Here is a 23575-nt window from a genome sequence, read left to right as displayed (position 1 = left end):
TCTTTTATTTATACAATTTTCCTTAGCCCCACTTCCTATATAAACATTCATATCCCATAACTCTCGAGCCAACGGTTAAAATGTCAGAATTCGGCCAAGCCTTGAAACTTGTCAGCTGAATGTCAGATGTCTTCTGCTACATCCTTGAAACAATTGGTCACTTCTTGTCTTTTGTAATGTTACCTTGTGATTGTAATAGGTATTTCATTCATGTAAGTAGGTGAGATGAATGAGACTAGTCTGGCTGTTTCCATGGGGGAAGATTTAGGTATACAAATGAAAGAAGCCATTACTAAGATTTTACATTTTATGGCCTCGAGTTTATGAAGGAATGGTATTAAGAGTATATGCTTGATCGAACATATTGTAGAATGATATTAAGAATATACATTTTCCTTTGTAACAATTTTTAGCACTAACATTTGAAATCATACTACATGAACTATCATTATAGCAAACTACATGAACTATCATTATAGCAAACAATTTTGACATGGCATACAGGTCTGCAATACTCTAAAGAGATATAAAACAAAAAAATTGATCGGCTATAAATTAAAATAGATTTATTTGGTAAACGTAATTGCAAGCACATAATCATTGATACAATTCCAAATGCTTCATGGCTTCATTGTTGGGAGTACACAGCCAATGTTGAGATTAAAATTGTGAACTGCATGGAACTTTCGACGGTGGACAGCTCATGCTGATATTAGCTAATTTAGAAAAAAACTTATCAAAGTTCCCAATAGCAGGACAGCTATTGCTTACATTCATTTATTTTTTTCAGAAAAACGAAAAACATTTTCTTAGATTGTAGCAATACAGGGAAAAGTAGTAAAAATAAGTACATGAGGAAAAGCAGCTAATACAAGCTCCTAGTGAGCGCTCCTAAGATTCCAAACAGTCTCATCAGTCATGCAGGTTCGATGCCGAGTAAAGATTTACTAATCTGATCTTCACTGATTCCCTAAAATTGAAAATCATCTTGACTTGGGGTGTTTGTTGATACAACTGAATTGAACCCAAAGGCTCGGTGTCATCCACTAATGGCCGCTTAATTTACCAGTGATAAATTCTCGAGTCCATAAAAGTGTAAGCTGCTGAATGGAATCAGAAAATTCAACCAATGAAATCATATGTCTAATCCTCCCATGAATGTACCATTGAAATCATATATCTAATCCTCCCGTGAATGTGCCCATCTGTGTAGACTTCGTACACAACGAAACCTTTAGACCAGCAGCTCGACACACCTTGAAGCAAGTCTCGCAGAAATTCATAGATCAAACAATTTCTCTTCTTTTACTAGACCTCAAGATGGTTTTACAAAGTAAGCAGTATGTTCGTGTTGGGTCAGTTGGGATTCAGGTGAATCCCTGTTAAAGGCGAAAACAATGGGGAAATACAAGGTGATGAAGGAGAAAAGGGTATTATGTGGCCGTTGGGATTCAGAGTGGAAACAGGGGATGGATGATGAACCAGAGAAGAAGAAGAAGAATTGGAGTCACCAACAATGATGGTTATGAAGGACCCATCTTCGTCACTAGACATGGGCGAGGAAGAATAGGGCGAAGTGGGGGCAGGTTCAGGCTGTCTCTTGTCCGACTCCATTGATGTGACTTTTGCTGCTTTTAACTCCGCATCCCTCATGAACTTGAACTTTGGAGGTGGAGAAGCAAAACCATTAGTATTAGTATTTGGGTACAAGTCACCTTTAATGGGGGATTGCTGAAATCTTGCAGATAAGGGCAGATGCGTTTCTTTGGTGGGGTGAAGAATATGAAGAGTTGGGCAAGGAGGAGGAGAGATGAAAGGAGAATGGGACGCAGATGATGTAAAAGAGGAAGGGAATGAACTTGCCAGTGAAGACAAGGCCGATGAAGTTGAAGATGAAGAGGAAGAACTACTCCTGCCGTCCTCGGTAAGGTGGTGGTGTTTGTTATGAAGAGCTGATATACGGGGGAAAAGAGTGTTGTGTAGAGGAGTTAAAGGTGTGAGAGGAGGAGTTGCAATCGGAGTGCAAAATGGCGGTGAGGAAGGGGGAGTAACAAATGGAGTATTATCAGTGGGAGTTACAGTACCTGAAGCTACAGCTGCAACGCTAATTTGACTCAGCAGATCACTCAGACTCCTGCTCCGAGATCCTCTTCTGCTTTTCCTCGATTTTCCATCTTCAGAATCCAGATCTTCCTTCGTCTCCTCCTTGATTGTAAACAAAATCCTCGGAGGACCCCATAAGTTGTGTATCCTCATAAGCTCGCTGTCCATCCCTTCCGCCGGGAAAAACTTGGCGACAAAATCAGTGGATTGTTCCTGAACAAGCACGGCATCATCGCGCTGATGTTGTTGATAAGAGCCATTGACTTCCCTCTGGCAATGGCGGTGATGATGATCCAATGTTCCTGAAGAACAAGTACTTGTTCTATGCTTCTTCCAGCAAAGCAAGTAAAACAGCTCTCTGGATGGGCTGCTGTATTCATCCTCCACTTCACCATTCAATGCTGAACCTAAACTCTGTCTTCTCCGCCAACAAAATACATAGTAAAGTTCTGCAACAAGCGCCAACAGAAAACACCCAAACACAACACTCAGCCCAATCCCCAATCTACTCATCGAGCTCATCCTGAAAACTTCTGAAAAACAACCCTAATCCAATCGCAACACACCATTCAATGTATTATATATATCCATCCAACCTGGCCATTTGAACAAGGGTTCGATCCCCTTCCCGCCCATGTAGCATATTGTCTAACTGACTCTAAACCACTCACAAACAACTATTACAGCATCATACATACCAAACTCTCCTCCATTGATAACCAATCTGGAACCTTAACGCCATGAATTTGACCTCCATTTCAACTCCCACAAGCCCCACCCTGCACCATCTTCAGACCAGAAACAAACACAAGACAACGCTGTCTCAATCCTCCGACCTACTTAAGGATTTCATCATCTAACTAACTCCATTACAAACAATAAATGCTCGTCCCACTGCACCAGAGTCATAAACACGCAATCATCTCTAATTCATTAAACACAAGACTTGCGCAAAAATCTAGTCCCAACACATTATAGCTCGTCTTCTCCACTAAATGCTCCGACCAGGACAACACCCAAATGCAAAACTCTGTCCAAAATTCATTAAACACCAGACTTAAGCCAAAATCCCATTCCTAAGACATCTTAACTCATCTTTACCCCACCAAATCCTCCATTGTTCACCTATTGAAGACCATGAAAACACCCAAGAGCAAATCTCCGTCCAATCCTCAACAATCTGTAAAAACCCAACTCTAATTCGACACTAAAACACCCATCCATCCATTAAAAAACCTAAGAATCCACTACTAAAGCATTGTTCCTCCATTTTCACCCCCAAAAGACACCACTCCAAACCTACAAATTCAAACCCACTACACAATGATTTCACAGCAAATGCCCGATTTGTGCATCATTTTTTTTCTTCCAAAAAAAAAACTCATTTCTTCACCAATCCTGCCCCCAAGATCCCAGACCCGCCTAACAATAAGCCCATGACATGATCACCCATTACCCAAACTAAAGACAGCATTGATTGTGACGTTTTTCATGGACATTTTGGCTTGCTCAGCTCCAAACAATACAACTCAGGACAAAGAAAAAGCATGCCGAAATCCGAAACCGCTAAGCACAAACCGCCAGCAGGAAACAGGCACCGAAAGTGAACAGTGGTTTACATAAAGCAGTCTCAAGTTCTCACGTGCAGCCTGACTTTAAATCCACCGGGAGAACCAGTTCCCCGACTGGAAGACCCGGTAAACATAGGCTTTTGCTTGTCGTATATGACACGTAAAATTGATTTGGGGGGGCGCGGGGGATAATATGACCGTAGGCGGTTTTAAACTCGTGACCAGCTGCTAAAGCGGCCGCCCACCTACTCAAATAGGAATGAAAGCATATGTAATGGTGGCTAACGGCTAATAGAGTTGTGGGGGCACATGGGAATTATTATTATATTATGATCACTTTATTATTATATTATGATCACTTTATTATTATGTTTCCTTGCTAGAATAGAGTTTATGCTGGCCTTAGTGGTCCACCACTTTTGGTTAAGGGCTTTTTTCTTGCAGGACAATGAGGATATGGTCCTCCTAATGTTGGACAAAATGTACTTTGGAAAAAGTGGGGATGAGGGATTAAATTAACTTGATGTGGTTGTCACATAGCCTTTGAACATAAGGAACACGGATTTTTTTAATCTTAGGAATAATTGCAGCCTTTTATTGTCCTTTCTTCCCTAACTTTCACTATTGAGTTCTTCAAGTCAAAATTGGGAGTTACATTTGAAATAAAGCACTTGGGAACTTATTTTAAAAGCTTTGTTACTCAAGTATTCATCATTAAATTATAGTTTTCTTTTAATGGTTTATCCTTCTTATCATGACGAGATGTATTTCATGGAACAAGTAGGTAATGATTTAAATTTACATTATAATATATATTTAGTTTTTATTTATCTATTGAGATTAATATATGTTTAATGTTATTTAGTTTAGTTTTGTAAAAGTTGGTGATTGATTCTGTATTTTTTTGAGGGACAGAAAATTTGCTTAGACCCTTGAATTTCATGGAGTTATGTGATGGAGATTTTCAAAGGTATAAATTTATAGAAAAGAATGAGGTGGATATGTATGATGGAGATTTTCACAGGTACGTATTTACATAAATTAGTTATCCTCAGGTCCAAATTTACCAATTCAGCGTAAACACTTCAAACAGATTAATCAATCACTAATACCCACTTGGTCTCTATAGCATATCATTCAACAATTTAACATTTCATGCAATATCTTAACTCTGTCTCTATATGTGTCGACTGCTAGTAAATAAACTATTGTAAAATAAAGCATGCATAACAATAAGATCCACACATGAAAATAACACTTTTGACATCAAGATTTAAAGTGGAAACCCAATTTGGGAAAAACTACCAAATAACATGCTACCAATTTTTCACTCTTCTAAAGTGAGCTCAGTTAAGAGTCAACCCTATTAAAGGTTATATAATGCACTGTTAAATGTGACCATGTTAAAGGATTTAATCACCCTATTAGGAGTGGCCTTTTTAGAGGACTTTAGAACATTTCATTAGAATTTCACCTTGATTAAAGGATTTACAAAATGACTATTAGGTCAACCTTGATTAAAGGATTTTGGACTGATATAATGGTTAGAATGTAACAGTAAGTTTGATCTGTAAAGTACATCTCACTTTGCAAATTTAAATCTTCATTCTCTCATATGTTGGTTCATTGGTTGGTCTTCATTGACATCTCCATCACTAATATGCGTTGCATCTCCTCAAGAAATCACACTTCACAAACTTTTCACACTTCACCTTTGTTGTTCTCCTCTTCACAGCTTCTCCGTAAGATCGCCAATCAACAACATACCAACCTTAAAATTCATTCCTTATGCCTCCTTAAATAAGTAATTTTTATCTTTTTCCACTTAAACATTGTCACCGATCTTAGGGTTAGGTCAAATTCATTGAATCCTTCCATCATTTTTGTTCTCCTTCTTCTTCTAGAAACTTTTGATCAAATCATTCCCCTTGATCATGTAACAAACTCTCCTCATGTATTAAATATGCCAACTCATTAATCATTATCTTTCACGCGCTTTAACTAATTCAAAATTCCAAATGTGTCGGCCTCAAAATCAAATCTTTCTCAAATTTTAACTTTTGCTATCACTTGACAATCATTGTGCTCTTCATCTCGGTCATCATTGTGTAGCTCATAAATCATTATACTTTCTCACTCGGCATCAACATGTTCACTCGGCCATTACTGTATGCTCAGTCACAACTACACTCCTTCATACATTCATTCGGCAATAACTAACACTCAGCTTGAACTGTTTCCTTTAGATTCTATTTAACTTCCTTAATCTTCTACTTTAACTCCTTCATTGACCATGCAACACTGATACTCAGTCAAGCTTATCCTTATGACTTGTTTCAACTCTTAGCCTCATCCAACAGTCTTCTACACTTCATGTATTGATTGAACAACAAATTATTTTTTCAAGGACTAACTTATCAAGTGCTCATTGTATTTTCATGATACTTAACATATCTATACACTCAACCTTTCACTAGGTCATCTCATAATCTCTTCTTTTTAAATCATCTTCATCAATCAAATAATATGGAACTCTACACCATTAGTAAATGTCTCTCCAGTAGGTTTGACATACTATCTTACCAATAGGTTTAACATCAATGACAACATAAACAATTGCTCCGATTGTAGTGTCCAACAAAGAGATGGCACTTGCATCATGAACTTCATATTCATCTGCCAAACCACATATCATTCTTTATGATTACCAAAATTGTTGCATTGGGGAAAAGCTCAATGGAATGGTTTCAGAGATTTGTTTCTTATTGACTCAAATGTTGGACAAAATGTACTTTGGAAAAAGTGGGGAGAAGGGATTAAATTAAGTTGATGTGGTTGTCACATACCCTTTGAACATAAGGAACCTAGATTTTATAATATTAGGAATAATTGTAACCTTTTCTTGTCCTTTCTTCCCTAACTTTCACTATTGGGTTTTTCAAATCATAATTGGGAGTTAGATTTGAAATAAAGTACTCGTGAACTTATTTTAAAAGATTTGTTTCTAAGTATTCATTATTGAAGTGTAGTTTTCTTTTAATGGGTTATCCTTCTTATCATGACGAGATGTATTTCTCAGTACAAGTAGGTAATGATTTAAATTTACATTATAATGTATATTTAGTTTTTATTTATCTATTTAGATAAATATGTGTTTAATGTTTTTGAATAATAAAGCAATCAAAACAAGGGGGTTGGCCCTTACAAAAGACAAGTTGGCCTACAACCAACTGATTACCATCTAAACAAAATTACCTCCTACGACTACTTATCAAAATAAAAACATCATTCAAAGAAGCATAGTAATAAAGTCTACTAGGAATCTAATCAAGATTGCTTATAATAGTACTACTTAACAGGAAAGAGTTATTAAACAAAGGCATAACAACCTTTAAACAAACAAAGTCCTTAAACAAGCAAACCATTAAAACACAAAAAAACATAGAGGAATAGGCACTAATTGGGCTTCTTCTCATCCTTTCCTTTAAGGAGGATGTTGGCCCAATCTTCAGCCAGGAAATCAAACAACATTATGGAGTCCTCATAAATCAAGTCCTCCTCCTGGTTATCCTTCAACAAGTGCAGTGTAGTGGTTGCCACATGTGTCACCTTGATGGTGAACTTAAACAACAGTCTGACTCTTTCCTCCAGCGCCTACATCCTCTCTCTTAGATCTTTAACCTCCAACTTGTGGGTTTCTTCGAAAACTTCCAGCTTATCACCCGAATTACCCTCCACCATTTCCTTGTCGTTATCTTGCAAAATTGGGGGATCAAGAATAATCTTTTCTTTAGGTATCACCCTAGCCGAAGAGGACACCATCGTAGGGGAGGGAACTCTTTCCACCATATTCGGGAACTAGTCCTACGTAAGGTCCACTCTACCCATAGTAATAGAAGCAGAGACGTGGCTCATCTCTTTACTCCCGTTAATCTCACCACCCGAGCCAGACATATAAGAGGTCAAAATTTCCACCTCCTTCTCCTCCTCATTCCCTAGGCCATAGTTCGACATCTTCTGTTTCACTTATTGTTTGGGGTGGGCCTTCTCTTCAGAATTTGAATCTTCCTCCTAAGAAGCATTGGACCTCATCTTCCTTTTGGCATTAGTTTTGGCAATTCTTCCAAACCTTCACCTACCACCTCTAACCTCTTCATTTGAGTCTTGTAGCTCCTTCTCCTTCCCTTTCTTCATTTTCACTTTTTTACCAGGGGGGAGACCTTCCTCTCCTTAGGGGACCCACTAGGTGCAGGTTGAGGGATAGGGGCTCTAGGGTTCACAATTCTAAAAGGGATATGGTGAGGGCGGGGTTATGAAGAGTCGAGATATCAACCTCCATGATTTGAGGGGATAGCAAGGCCAAATGGAATTGGTAAAGATGGAACATCAACCCCTGGTGGAGAATTGTATAATTTACCCCCTTTTTCATCTTTTCCTTGACATCTACAATATCCACTAATTCATGTAACATGAAGAAATGAATAGAAATAAAATCATGATGGCAGAAATGATTAAGGATGGGAAAATGGTAGTAGTAGAAAACACCATACCTTCCTTCCAATCTCAGATATTTTATCAGCACCAAGCAAACTTCATTCCAAGGCTTCGAAAGCTTTTCATGCAAAAACCCTCCACGATGACAAATGGGTTCTTCGCCCTCCTAGAAGAAGTGATTGAGGCTAGCTTCGTCCACAACCCTAGTCAGCTTCTACCATTTTCTCCCTTTCATCACAAGGCCCGTCGACAATGAAATAATTTCCTCAGAAACTTGAAACATGATACCATTAATAGTCACCTTTCTATAATCCCAAGAGTTTACAAATTGCTGAGAACAACTATCATCAAACCCCATTCAATGCCTCCATGAACGGGACCAATCCCCCCTCCTTAAGCATGTACTAGGTTAGGGGTTTATAGGCACTATCCTCAATCATCGAAGGCTCAATACGCAACAAATCTCCCCCCATTGCAACAACCTTCACCACAATTATACCTTCTTTCAAAGCTCTAGACCAGAGGCAAATTTTAAAATCATAGTCACACTTATGCAAAAAAATAAGTTGCACTAAGTACTCATAAAAGCCTTTACTGCCACGAATACCCTTGTCACTTCTTTGATTTGTTATCATGTGCCAACTGTTGTTTCCCCAATACCACTCTTTTTCATCATCTCCAAGAAGTTGAAGCCTTTTGAAATTTGAATTATTTGTCGGCATCCAGTACGAAGTTATGATAAAGAAAATCATTAAAAAAAAACAATCAAATTGATCTTTGATTTACTTTCCCTTTCGAACCACATGAATTTATTATTTGAAGTACAATTTCCTTCATTCCTTGCCATCTATCCATTGTGAATCAGTCCCATCAGCCGACTCAACACTGAGTTGTCACAAGGAGCCAAAAAATCTATCTAAGCAGACCCAATCATGGGGTATTGTCTTTGTCAGTAAAAGTCTTATCAAATTTGGTAACACTCTAAGGGCTGGTTTAGTTCTTGGAAGATGACAAGAATTGGGTTTGTTTAGTTCCTAGAAGATGACAAGAATTGGGTTTTTCAAATTCTAGATTTGAAATTTTTTGCATTTGTTTCAAAATTGGCAAAATGGAATTAGCATACTGTACTTCCAATTTTGCCTCAAAACCAAGTTTTCCAACTTTCTACTAGCAAGTAGGAATTGAATATCAAAATCTGGTTATGTTTTTTAATGAGTGTAAAAATAATAGATTGGACCAGTTTTTGAAATTTGCCTTCAACTCTAGGCTTACGCATAAAAATGTGTCTTCACATGTATCTTCCGAGTGAAACAAATAGTTCATGTAAAATCCTAAAAATCGGAATGAAAATTTGCAAAACCTTGATTTGGCTAAACCAAGGTTTGTAGAAATCCTAGTTTTCTAAATTCCACGAACCAAACGGACCCTAATTTCTCTCTAGCAGCATAAGCCATGCACATTCAGACCCAAGGTCACTGTCGTGTCTACCACTGCATTCCCCTCCCAGTAAATGTGTTGCAAATTATATCTTTTCAAGATAGTTAATAAATTCCAAACATCTTCAATCACAACCATGGTAATGGTTTCCACTTTTTGGCCAAGTTTGACACTAAAGTAGATATTTTTAACAAAAACTTGATTTTCAAATGCATAGTATGACAAAACTGTAAAGAATTTGAAGATGATGTAAACTAGTGATTTTTAATATTTTCTATCTAGTTTATAATATTTTTTTTAGTTTTTTAAATAATCTCATTTGAAGTCATTTTTTTTTTTATCTCCTCTAAGAAGTGCTTTATACTAAATTTGATATTTTCAAAAAGTGATGGGTGTGTTGATCAACATAAAAAAAATTCAAAATAGAATAATTACAAAATTATTTTTGGGCTAGAATAGTAACATCAATAACTAGAAAGTTTTTTTGGTTTTGTTCAATTTCGTCAAAAATTATAGGTTTTATTTAGTGACAAAGTGACACTAACGATAATTTAGACATAGGTTGCTTTTAATCAATATAACTTGATTTGTATATATCGAAATACAATTTTTCCTTACTTGCTAGAAAGTTAATACACATAGCTTTGATGATCATATTTTTAAAAAAAAATTATTGTTTACTTTTATATTTTTCCCAATGCTTCAAATAGAGGTTTCTAAAATGATTAAAAAAACCTATATTTAATAAAATTGAAAATTAAACATCAAAACAAATATAATATATGCTAAAAATATATTCATTGGAAAACTTATTGAAAGGAGAGCATATTCCTAAATTTAGTTTCAGAGTTTAAACTTATTTAGCCCTTGTTTGAGCCATCAAAAGTAGAAAAATTGACAAAAATTGAGCATATTCTAAGAAATTTCTTTTTTTTAGAGGCTTTGTGTGAAGAGGACTTCATTCTAAGCTCTTTTTTGGTTCTTCGAGCGAAGAGGCTTCACACAAAGCCACTTGAGTGGTTTGCCACTTTTAAAGAGGGGGGCTTCATTTGAAGTCCCCTAAGTTGTTTCCCAATCACCAAGATTGGTTGTGTGGGAAGGCCAAGGGGGCTTCGTGCAAAGCCCCCTGTACACCCAACAAGCTTTAGTTGAAGACCTTAGGCTAACCCTTTTAAGGCCATGGGGCTTCAACCGAAACCTGTCAGCTACATTGGATTCTAGGGGACTTCGCGTGAAGCCCCTTAGCATGCATTTAGGTGTCATGGGACTTCATGCAAAGCCCTTGACAACTATTTTGGGTGCCAAGTGACTTCAAATGAACCCCCTTGACACTCATTTGGGAGCTAGGGCCTTCACTCAAAGCCCCTTGTCGGCCCGAAATAAAATGTTTACAACTAATTTGTTTGGTATAAAAATAATTGTAAGCTCATTTTTTAATCAATACACAAAAATGTTACAAGGAATTCACTACTTTGAAGAAAAGAGAAGAAGACTCAAGACAATTTAAAATATTTTGTTATTTTTTTGAAACTGACTTGACAATTCAAAATATTTTGAAAATCAAAGATAGACAATAGCAAGGAAGACAAAGTAAATCTGCAAGAAATAGATCAACTAATGCAGAATAGAGAAATCGTGAGAAAACTTGAGCACATTATCACAAAAGAAGAGAATTTATGTAGATGTGTACATTCATATGGACGTGTATATTTGTAATTTTACAATTAATTTTCTAAATTTATTCATTTCTGTGCATGTAGGTCTTAACAAACAATCACAAGACAAGCAAATACATGTTGAAGAAGATTTGAGTCATGACAATCCAAGACATAACAATCTAGGACATGACAATCTGGGACATAACAATCTAGGACATGATAATTCTAGACATGAACCAATGGAACTTGGAGAAGGGTCAGGACCAATTTCTCAAATTGGTATCGATGAACGCATAAGACTAGCCACAAGTGCAAATAAAAATATCAGTCATAAAAATTTAGATCATTTACTTACAATGGATGTGGACAAATTGAAATCACTTTTTGTTATTAAATCGTTAAGTCTTCCCAAAAAAAGAGGAATGAATAAGATAGTAAAAGATATAGCAAGTAAATTTGATGTTTTGGAAACACTTGAAAAAATGCAAGTACTTGCTCGTGTTCTTTTACAGAAAAACCTAGACGAGTCATTAAAATTGCTAGGTGTAGACACAACATCAAGAAAGAGAAAACAAAATTAACATGCAAAGTGATATTGTTGAAAATGTTAAGAAAGATTTGAGCTCTATAGAGAAGAAAATTTGAAGCAAAGATAAAAGCACTACAAGAAGAGTTATGTTGCAATCTATTACTGTAGTAGTATACCCCAAAATAGACAAATATCTTCAATTTCATCACATATTGGTTTTAGTAGAAAACCATATCAAAATATATTAGGAGAAGAATGGTTTTGGATGATAGCATTTTAGAAGGAAATTGGACAATTATGTGTAGAGCTCCTCATTGTGATATGATTGATGATAGAATCATAATTTTGGTATTATCATTTTGGAATGATAATACGCATCCTTCATCAAATACTAGAGATGTTCTCAGACATAGGTTTAGAGCTAATCTTTGTGAACATCATACAAAACATTGGTTGGACATAACACAACATGAAAAGTATGTCTCATTTTGTAGTTCAAATCCTGATACAAAGATTGGGCAGACATTATTTGAAAGATTGAAGCCATATTATGTTAGGAGAAACAAAGTGTTTAAAACTAGTTGTTTTCATTATTGTATTGAATTTGATCTCCACTATCAAGTTTATCAGAAATTTATAGAAAAAACTTTTGGTTATGAAAATGCTCCTCATAGTAGACAAAGTGAGTTCATCTCATCTATTTTATGTGAAAAAATAGATGATCCTATTGGTCAAATCAATTGCATTAGAGGAATATGGGACACGTGTTCTAATTTAGCTCTTTTTCCTTTGAATAATGAAGATATTGATGTCACAAAAATGATAACTTGCAAGGGTTACAAGTATGTAATGAATCAAACCAAGTCTAGGAAAGGATCAAAAAGATTAGAATATGTTGAAGAGGAGATGGTTGTTGGAGCATTTATGGACAAATTCAAAAGTTTGATACAACCATATATTCATCATGCATATTTTGCAAAGTGGCAAGCACAAAAATTTCAAACACTTAGAGATAACTTCCCACTTGGAACCATTTTATCTATTGTTTACTTTGCAAAAAACTATTTCTTTGTTCATCAAAAGGCTCTTCAATCAGACTACTATTTTTCAAATCAAGTTACTATTATGGTAGAAGTGTGCTATCATCATGCACAATTAAATTTAGATGGTGTTCAAAGCACAGTTGAAGCACGAGTTATCAAAAAAGAATATCACTTCTACATAAGTGATGATAAAGAAAATGATATTCATTATGTAGAACATTATTTCAAGATTTTTTTTGCATATATCAAAGAAAGAGGCATAAGTATTGATAAATATTATGTTTGGTTAGATGGATGTGCTACACAATTCAAATCATCTCGACTATTTTATGCACTTTTTCAATATCATTGTGATGAAAACATACCACATGTATGGAGTTTTTCTGAAAGTGGAGATGGCAAAGGTGAACATGATGGTGTTGGAGCTTGTGTCAAACGTGCTCTACGAAAGTATCAAATGAATTATAAGGGAGTTTTTATAAATAATGCACATGATATTGTTGAATGGTGCAAGACACATTTTGCATCAAATGAGGTTGGCATATCATCAAGAGTGAGTCAAATAGTACCATGTAGAGTCTTTTGGGAGATATCAGGTAAATGTATATGCACGTGTATATATATTTTCTCTTAGATCTAATTTAAGTTATGACACATGTGAATATATATTTTTGTCTCTATTTTTTTTTTTGTATTTATATTAAATATGTGGACCTTCAGGTGTGGATAGAAAAACTATGCATGGTTGCAAGAGGATAGAAAAAATACGATTCTTACATTCTGTTATGAGTACCAATCATCGCAATTAGACATTGTACATGAGAGAATATTCATGTTTTTGGTTTTATTGTATTGCTGAGAATTACAATGAGTGCATCAATTAGGATTGTGGATATGTAGGTCTATGGACTTCGGTGCCACTTGTTGTTACTGATACAGATAAATGAGATAAAGATGAAAACTTTGATGACATTTCTTTGATTTCTACTGGTTATAACCATACATCTGGACTAGTTTGAATTGGTAAGTAAAATTTTTAAAATTATATATATATATATATATATATATATATATATATATATATATATATATATATATATATATATATATATATATATATATATATATATATATATATATATATATATATATATATATATATATATATATGATATTTAAATTATGTGTACAGGTGAAGTCTTTGCAATTATTGTTGAGCCTAGAAATGTAGGAGGAGTGAGTTACTATTTGTTGAGTTGCACCACTGAAAGTGTGAAGTTAACTAAACTTGAAGAAAGTGGTGGAATGTTATTCCCTATAGGTATGTGCATTAAATTAAATAAATTATGAGCGTGTTTATATTTAAATGATGAATTTATGTATTACATACATATGTACATGTGTTAAATTAAATTTCAAACGTATGGTCTCCAGGTTCATTTGTTTTGGAGGGAACATATCTCAAGCAACACAAATTATTGAAACATGGAATTCACTTTCTTGATTACCAACCTAAAAATAAAGTGCTTCAATATAGTCACCATGGTATTGCTATGTCCATTTCTCTACATCTAGTTAAACATAAAGGTGGATGTCGCAAGTGGAGATTAGATATTGAGGACCAAGAGAGAATATTAAATGCTCTCCATGAGGATATGGAACCACTTGGAACCACTTGAGATCTATTTCATATTTGTAGAACTTGCTAAAGATATTTCATATTTCCAGGGCTTGCTACATTTAATAATTCTTATTTCTATTATCACTTGCTTAGATATTTCACATTTCGTATTTAATTTAATCCATTTTATAAATACATGTGTATGTTCATTATATGTGTCAAGAGCATGTGGAACCATTTGGAACCACTCAACATATTTCATATTTGTAGAACTTGCTTAAAATTTCATATTTCATAGTTAATTTAATCCATTTCATACACATGTATGTTCATTATATGTGTTTAGACATATGTACATGTGTTCATTTCATGTGTAACTTGCTAGGACTTATATTGAATACTTACATGTTCATTTGATATGAAGTTTAGGAGTTTATTTGTGTACTTACATACATTCATTTTAAATATGAAGTTTAGGAGTTTATTTGTGTACTTACATGTTCATTTTAAATATGAAGTTTAGGAGTTTATTTGAGTACTTACATGTTCATGTTCACATGGACCATAAACTAGAAACATGAATATCACATTTAGATTTAATCATAAATTGAACCAATCATACATGTACACATGTGTAACCATAAATGAAATACATATAGATCACATCCAAAGGTCATAAACTAGAAACATCTATGATGATTGAATAAATTTCAAACCAAACATTATATATATATATATATATATATATATATATATATATATGCATGTGTCCTAAACTAGAGAGTCAAGCGATCCTTTGATCGAGAATCATGAGGATCATGTGTTTGTGGAGTATCAACTAAGAGCTACAAATTAAAATATAACAATGTGTTAGACATGTATAGGTATGTATAAACACATGGGTTCTAGTTTGAAATATATAAATATATATATATATATATATATATATATATATATATATATATATATATATATATATATATATATATATATATATATATATATATATATATATATATATATATATATATATATATATGCATTGATACAAGTGATTTCAAATTAATTTAAATTTCTATTTAAAAATTACCTAAGTACAAGTGGGTGTCACATCCATTATATTTGTACACCCACGAGTAGTAGGTGTTGCATCGACAACATCTCTCCTCCCACTATGATCAGAGCCCACATTGGAAGAAGCATGCTCTGCTACCTTTGCCTACAAAACTATAATTCATTTGGAAATATGAGTACACAATCAGGGTATAATATAGTGGTAAATTTTCATATTTTAGCAAATTTGAGGTTTTCATGGTGTTGTGTTTGGCAATTTGTGATCCATTCCATGATGGCCAAATGGCCTAGCTTTGTCTGGTTTACTAGGTCGTTACTCCATCTAATCGCCAAGCAAACTTTGCATTTGACTTTTTTTCAAACGATATTTTCCTTTCACATAGTCGACCAGGTAATGGTAACAGATGCCATGTTCGCCAGGTTTCAATGTTTCATTTGCATGCAGTATGGGGGAATTCACCAATAGTTGTTCATTTTTTCATGGAGGAGTCAGCTTGTTTCACCCTTATGGCAAGTGTAGGAGTCAGCTCATTTTTCCTTATGGCAACTGGAATTGATTCATATAAATTCCAATTGGTAATTACTATTCACCCAAGCAATGAAACATTGATTAAATATCATTGACACTCTTTCAAATTTCTTTAGTCTATGTGTATCTCTAATTTATCTTCTCACCAAGTAATGGGGTTCTAGATTCAGGCACGATACATTATGGTCATGACTCAGAGATAGCTTCTACCTTCCATTTCATGAAACCTACTCCAAAATCATTGCTATCCCTTGGTAAGAGTGCAAATTTTGCCTCCTAAATGTTACAATTTGTTTGAAATAGAATGGTTGCATATTTAAGGATATAATTGATGCCCTAGTGTGAGTGGTGGCACACTATAAGACCACTGGTTTAGATGAAGTAATCAACTCAGAATCTTCTGTAGGGAAGTTTATGTTCCATCTTGTTGTACATTGGCTACTTTAGAAGCTATGGCCAATCTCGATGACAAGTTTGATAGCTTCCTTCATGGAATCATTTGAAGTGCATTCATATGCTTGGAATTTTATTACAACAAACTTGAAATTTATGTTGCCAAAATATTTTTTCAAAACATATACTAGCAATAGAGAAAAGTTCTTGCAATTCAAAGTGCCTTAACATATGAAGTGGAAGTAATCATTGATATGAAAACCAATAGATACACTAGCATATCTAATTGGATGTGTAGCCAATTTTTTATTTCTAACCTCCATTATATTTATACATGAACTATGGCATGAATGAATGGTGCTCTGAATTTTTCTTGACATGTTACATTCACTAAAATAGGTGTAGTTTTTAACATAGTGGTACATGAGGTTCAACTATCTCAAGGAAAGTTAAGAACTTCACTGGCTTTCAATAATTCACCCCAAGCTTTAGAAGTTGTAGCACTAGGACCATGTACATCATCAATGTTTGCATGCTCTACAGAAGTATAAACTGACTTATCTTCAATTTCAAGTGAAGAATTTATCTTCCTCAGAGAGGTAAAAAATTTGTTGTTAGACATCTCAACAAGAAGCCCTAAAGATAAAAATGCATTAGGACTTCTCTAATTTCTATGAGTGCCTTCTATATTGAAAATACACACACTGTTATATTTTGTTGATTGTGGATATTCATGATTAGAGTCACCTGTTGAGGCTTCATCTTCTTCTAAAACCTCCATTTCACTCCCAAATTCTGCTAGATTTTTCTTGAAACAATACTCACTATAAAGCTTACTTTCAATAGCTAGTTGTTTTTAAGATCCTAACATTTGCTCCAATTGAACCTATGTGCCAACTTTCTAATTTGACAATTGACTTTCATATGGATCTAGTTCATCGTGAGGGAAGTTAAGTTTTGTAGATGTACCAAATTGATCATAAGCTATTTGATCATATGCCATAGTAGCATCTTCACCAATGAAAATGTCCCCAAGTAGGTGTGCTTCTTCAAAATAGGATTATAGTATATAGATTGAAATTTATTTCCATTACTATAAACACCTCTATAATCAATGTACCTTGTGAAGCCTAACCTCTTAGAAACCCAGACTAATGAAAATTATGAGATCTTCCTACATTTCCATGTTGAGGACAACTTGTGCTTTTTTAAAAGTTTTCTTGCAAAAAAGGGAAGCCTTTTCCAAAGAATTTTGATCACTCACTATCTCTTGCATAGAAGAATCCGCTATAAGGTGTAGATGTTTTGAGTTCAAGCCTCTTCTTGATCTAAGTCTTTTCAAGTTAGTGTTGAGAAGTGGTCTAGAGAAAGTTCCCTCATTTCTTTTAGACAATGAACATGAGTATCTTCCATCAAATTGGCCTCGAGTTCAACATCAAAATTGATCTTCCCACTCTTACAAGTTTTATCATAAAAAATGTCATCCTCAGCCTACACCTTTTCTGATTTTTCTGAGCAACATGTATGGACAACAACATTTGAAGAAAAGTGAAATTTTCCATCTTCATTTTGCTTTAGGAGGTTGATGCTAGTATCCTCTGATTCAATCTTACAAAACTCAAAATTTGTACCTACAACATTACAATCACATGTTTCTACAGTTTCCTTTTGTATATCATTTTCATTAGCAAGAATGACTTGGTCATGACCTCTCCTTATTTGCATAGCCCTCAATTTAGATGTTGTTCTATACACACAAGAATATTCTGAATCAATTTTGTAGTCTCTATGAAATCCAAGAATCAAACCTACCTTCGGCAAGCGTAAATAATGATCTCCAAAATGAGAACCTTTTTGCCCATCTCCATTTTTACTCATTTCACTAAAGGGAATGTCAACAGATTCTAATAAAGGTTTCATTTCTATCTTTCCCCAAATTGCATAAGTATTCTCTATATCATAACCAACTTTCTCAATCTACAAAAATTTAGAGGTAGAAGCAAGAGAACAAGTTTTTATGTCTTCCCTTTCTCTTTCCTCAGTCTGCAATAAAGTCCAGTGCTGCTCCCCAGAAATTAAAAGTTGTGGTTCATATAGGCTTCTGACCTTTTCCCTTATAGCAGAAGGAACCACTATTAATTTACTTCTTTTTTCTTTAGGTAGCTTGTGGGAGTTTGCTAGTTTCTTTTTCTTCATATTTTTCCTTGTGGTTGTCACATAAAATTTCTCTTCTTCAACTAAGGGTTGATGCACTATAGATTGCATCTTGAAGATGTATTTGTAAAAAATAGAACCAAGCATGCTATTATCATTTTTCAAATCATTTGTTGAAGTTCAAGAAATTTCAGAATAGAATCAACACCCAATTCTGTTATCTTCTACTCCCTTGCAAGAGCTGCCTCAATTAAACCATCGTATATCCCAATGTATAACTTTTTCTTTATACTCCTATCATAAATACTTGCCTCAAATCTACCAGAAGTAGTTTTTCTCACACCATAAAAATGTGGTTCATTAACAGTCTTTTTGATATATCGGCTTTGTTCTTGAGATAAAAAGTTTTTATCACCATTAGTTATTGTTCTGGCCTCCCTTATTTCATCTATATCGTGCTTTCCAAGATCCATACCACTTACTATCATATCAGAGTTGTCATAAATCAATTCAATCACATTATCATGTTGTTTATCTTTGACATTCAAATATTTAGGAGGGTAGTCAATGTCTTTAATTCCAGCCATAGATATTGTAGGGTGTTCAAAATTCTTCCTCTAATAACTACTATGAAGAAATTAGTCTGTAAGTTCTTCTCCACCCAATGTGCTTTCAAGAAATGAAACAAAATGGTTAGAATTATTTAGATTAGTAGTTTTCCTCAATTTATGTTTCTTACTGTACACTCTTGAAAATGTGTCTTTGAATTTTGAACTTTCTTCACCAAAAAGTTCATGTGAATATTGCCTCCTAGTTGTACATGCCTCATGTTCATCCAAAGTGAAAATTTTCCCTTCAATTTCAGTAATTGCACCTATTCTACTTTGACTAGAGCTTGTATCATTCATATCTATGTGATGTGAAAAATTATTTCCATAGGTTGACAAGAAATCACTGCTCGACGGGATGGTGGTATTTATCTTATCTTAGGAGAGATTCCACATTTTCTTTCTTGCTTCTTCATCTGCTAAAAGATGATTTTCATTTCTCCTTTTACTATTCATTGACCTTCTCTTTTTTGGTGCCTCTTGAAATATGCATGCCTCCTCTTGAATGAATCTTGAAGGAGATTCTAATTTAAATCCATGAGAAGTATTAATCACTGCTTTTTTACCCCTCAAACTACAAGCTACATCATCATATGCATAAGTAGTTGCCTCTTCAGTAGGATAGTGTTGGATACAATTATTAATTGTGTATTATCTTTGATGTTACACAAATGTCATATCAGTCATCAAACAGAGTCTACCGAGCTCAAATGATCTGCAAAGCAATTTACAGTTCTACCGAACATTTTTGAACTTACCAAAGAAAAGTTAATGTTTACCAAGCTCACTCAGGCATCAAAGGATCTTCTAGAAAAAATTAGTATTAACCAAACTCCCAAGGTTAACAAAGAAAAGTTAATGTTTACCGAGCTCACTCGGGCATCAAAGGATTTTGTAGCAAAAGTTAGTATTTACCGAGCTCACAAGGTTAACAAAGGAAAGTTAATGTCTACTGAGCTCGCAAGGTTAACAAAGGAAAGTTAATGTCTACCGAGCTCCCAAGGTTAACGAAGAAAAGCTAATGTCTACTGAGCTCCCAAGGTTAACAAAGGAAAGTCAATGTCTACCAAGCTCGCATAGTCAGCAAAGGAAGGTCAGTGCTAACCGAGCTCACTCGGTCTCCAAAAGATTTTTGCAGGGTTTGCAGTGTTTATCGAGCTTCACTTGGTTAACACTAGAAAACCATTCAGGAGCAGTGGTTACCGAGCTTGGTCGGCTAGCAAAGGATTTTTTCTGTTTTGGTATTAAGTTTAAATTGCTTCATGCAGCCGACTGATGTAATGATTCTTTTGTTATTGGAATCTATATTTAAGCCAACTTGATAATCTAAAAGGTATATATATAGATGTTCAAGTTGTGAATTAGTGTGTGAATGAGAAAATGAACATATGGATAAGGATGGAATAAGTGAATTGAGCAAACTCTGATGAAAGATTAGATATCCTAGAGGAAATACAAAGTTGTATTTGATCAGCTAGGATCCAGTAAAAGTAGAATAGAGATCTGTAATCAGCAAAAGATAAGTTGCATATCATTCAGGTCACCTCATTGTTGCCTTTTAATCATTGTAACAGTGAATCTAGAATCTCTTAACAGAGTTGGTTTAATAGCCATTTTATAAATCCTCTAACGAGGTGATAATTCAATTGAATTGTTCTCAAGACCTCTAACCAGGCCACTCTTAATAGGGTGATTAAATCCTCTAACAAGGTCACACCTAACAGTGTGTTTTGTAACCTTTAACTGGGCTGGCTCCTAACAGGGCTCACTTCAAAATGAAAAATTGGTGACTAGTTACTTGGTGGTTTTTTCCATATTGGGTTTTCACGTTAAATCTGGTGTCTCTTGTGTTCATTTATTTTAATCTTTGCAAGCATATTAATGACTATGAATGCTAGATAAACAGTAATTAATTAATCTACCGAGTTACAGTTTTCCTGCACCGTTTACTGAGTATCAACAGTATATAAAGACATCTAAGGGATTTTGGAATTGATTTTTGTGGTAACTGATTCACCCCTCCCCTCTCAGTTACTTCATATATATTTCCAACAATTGGTATCAGAGCTTTTGGTGCTTGCAGGACAAGATTTCAAGGATCTAAGCCAAAAATCAAGATGTCTTATAAGAGGGAAATTCCAAGACTTAACAGGGACAAGTTCTCAGCATGGCAAGGGTTGATGAGACTTCATCTAGCTTCTATTGGAGATATAAGACTAAAATACCTTGATGAAAAATATGCATAACCATCTGGTACATTATCTATCAATGATATTGCTGAAAAGAAGACCCACAACATTATGATGATAGATATAGCATCTACTCTGAGTTATGAAGAATTTGATTACATTAAAGACTGCAAATATGCCTTTGAAATGTGGGAAAAGCTAAAGGAAATCTATGGAGCATATGATAATGTAAGAAGAGCCAAAGCAGAAAGTCTGAGAGGATAATTTGATCAAATGAGGATGAGAGAGGATGAAAACATTACAAAATATGTTGAAAGAGTTGAAGCATGTGTCAATGCAATCAAAGCATCTAGAGGAGATATCAAGGAGGAGACAGTAATAAGTAAAGTTCTTAGAACTCTATTTCCCATTTATGCAATCAGAGTTTTTGCAATTCAAGAAAGAAGATGTGGAGCAAATCACAAGATAAATCTAGAGGCCATAGTTGGAAGATTGACTGCATTTGAACTAGACAACTTTGGCAACTATGTTCCAGCTTCCAAGAACATTGAATCAACATTCGAAGCCAAGCTTTCACTTAAGGAGAAAGGAAAAAAGAAAAAGGAATCTCAATCAGGAAGTGAAGATGAATTAGACTAAAGTTCAGATAGTGATCTTGAAGTGATTGAAGCTCTACTAGCAAGGAAATATTCAAGAGGCAGAGGTAAATTTAAAGGTAAAGTTTCTCTAATCTAATTTTCATGTGAAGAAGTTGGTCATATTGCTGCTAGGTGCCCAAACAAGCAAAAAAAAGATGACAAGAAACGTTATAAGTACAATGGCAAGAAAGACTTCAAATCATTCAAAGATAAAGGTAAGAAAACATGTTTTATGGCTAAAGATTCTAATGATGAAGAAGAAGACGAAATTGTCTACATTGCTATGAAAGATGAATCTAATAATGATGAGGAAATGGCACTCATTTCTCATATGAGCAAAAATGATACATGGATCATAGATAGTGGTTGTTCTCATCACATGAATGGTGATAAAACTAAATTTGAATACTTTGAAAACTATGATGGTGGCAGTGTAAGATTTGGTAACAATGAACCTTGTTGTATAAAAGGAAGAGGAAGAATCTCTCTAACCAAAGAACTTATATGTGATAATGCCTATTGGGTAGAAGGACTAAAGCATAACTTGTTGAGTGTGGCACACCTACTCAATAATGGATTCAAAGTAGAATTCATACATGGAAAAGAAAGACTGTTGGATGGCAAAGGAAAACTAATTGGACCAGGCACTCAAACAAAAGGTAACTTATTTTATTTTGAACTTGGTGAATGCTCATGTTTTATTGCTCAATTTGAAGAAAGTTGGTTGCAGCATAAAAGGTTGTGTCATGTCAATTTTGATAACTTGGTAAAGATAAGAAAATTCAAGAAAGTAAGAGGCATTCCTAACATAAAGAAACCAAAGGTCAGTCTATGCAAGAATTGTCAGATTGGTAAAATGGGAAAGACTAGTTTTAAAAGTAAAAACTATCAGTCTGAAGATATATTAGAAATTATGCATACTGATTTATGTGAACCCATTGGAATTGAAAGCTATACTGGAGAAAAGTTCTTTATTCTTTTTGTTGATGATTACTCAAGAATGATGACTGTCATGTATCTAAGGAACAAATCAGAAGCATTTGAGAAATTCAAATGATACTTGGCCAAAGTAGAAAAGGAAACAAGAAAAAGATTGAAATGCTTGAGGTCAGACAGAGGAGGAGAATTCATTTCACATGAGTTCAATAACTTTTGCATTGAAAGAGGAATCAAAAGGCAGGTATTAGCCCCTGGAACTCCTGAACAAAATGGAATAGCTGAAAGGAGGAACAGATCTATCATGGATTGTGCAAGAACCCTAATGATTGAAAAGAACATTGCTATCAAATATTGGAAGGAAGCTATCAGCACTGCAGTTCATACCTTGAATCGGGTACAACTTAAGAAAGACTCATTCAAAACTCCCTATGAGCTATGGTATGGCTACAAACATAATGTAAGTTATCTAAAAGTATTTGGAAGTAAATGTTACATTTTGAAAGAATCTAGAAAAGGAAAATTTGATGTAAACGGTGATGAAGGAATATTTTTGGGATACTCTTGCAAAAGTAAAGCATATAGATGTTTGTACCTG

The 23575-nt window shown here is 34.5% G+C and overlaps 1 protein-coding gene across 1 annotated transcript; it reads right to left on the bottom strand.

Annotated features, from left to right (window-relative positions):
* Positions 1-540: 540 nt before the first annotated feature.
* LOC149578162 (uncharacterized) lies at positions 541-3613 on the bottom strand. Its single transcript, XM_089827742.1, has one exon. The coding sequence runs from the start codon at positions 2623-2625 to the stop codon at positions 1357-1359; it is 1269 nt and encodes a 422-aa protein (XP_089683868.1). The 5' UTR covers positions 2626-3613; the 3' UTR covers positions 541-1356.
* Positions 3614-23575: the final 19962 nt, after the last annotated feature.

This window comes from Cupressus sempervirens, chromosome 1 (assembly GCF_028749045.1).
Source record: "Cupressus sempervirens isolate cs-2001-9-10 chromosome 1, ASM2874904v1, whole genome shotgun sequence".
NCBI classification, from domain to species: Eukaryota; Viridiplantae; Streptophyta; class Pinopsida; order Cupressales; family Cupressaceae; genus Cupressus; species Cupressus sempervirens.
The sequence above is the reverse complement of the archived record's forward strand: the minus strand, read 5'-3'. Positions and strand labels throughout refer to the sequence as shown.

What these genes read in the sequence shown, in the direction of transcription:
- LOC149578162 (XM_089827742.1), bottom strand. Translation starts at nt 2,625, where the DNA reads ATGAGCTCGATGAGTAGATTGGGGATTGGGCTGAGTGTTGTGTTTGGG.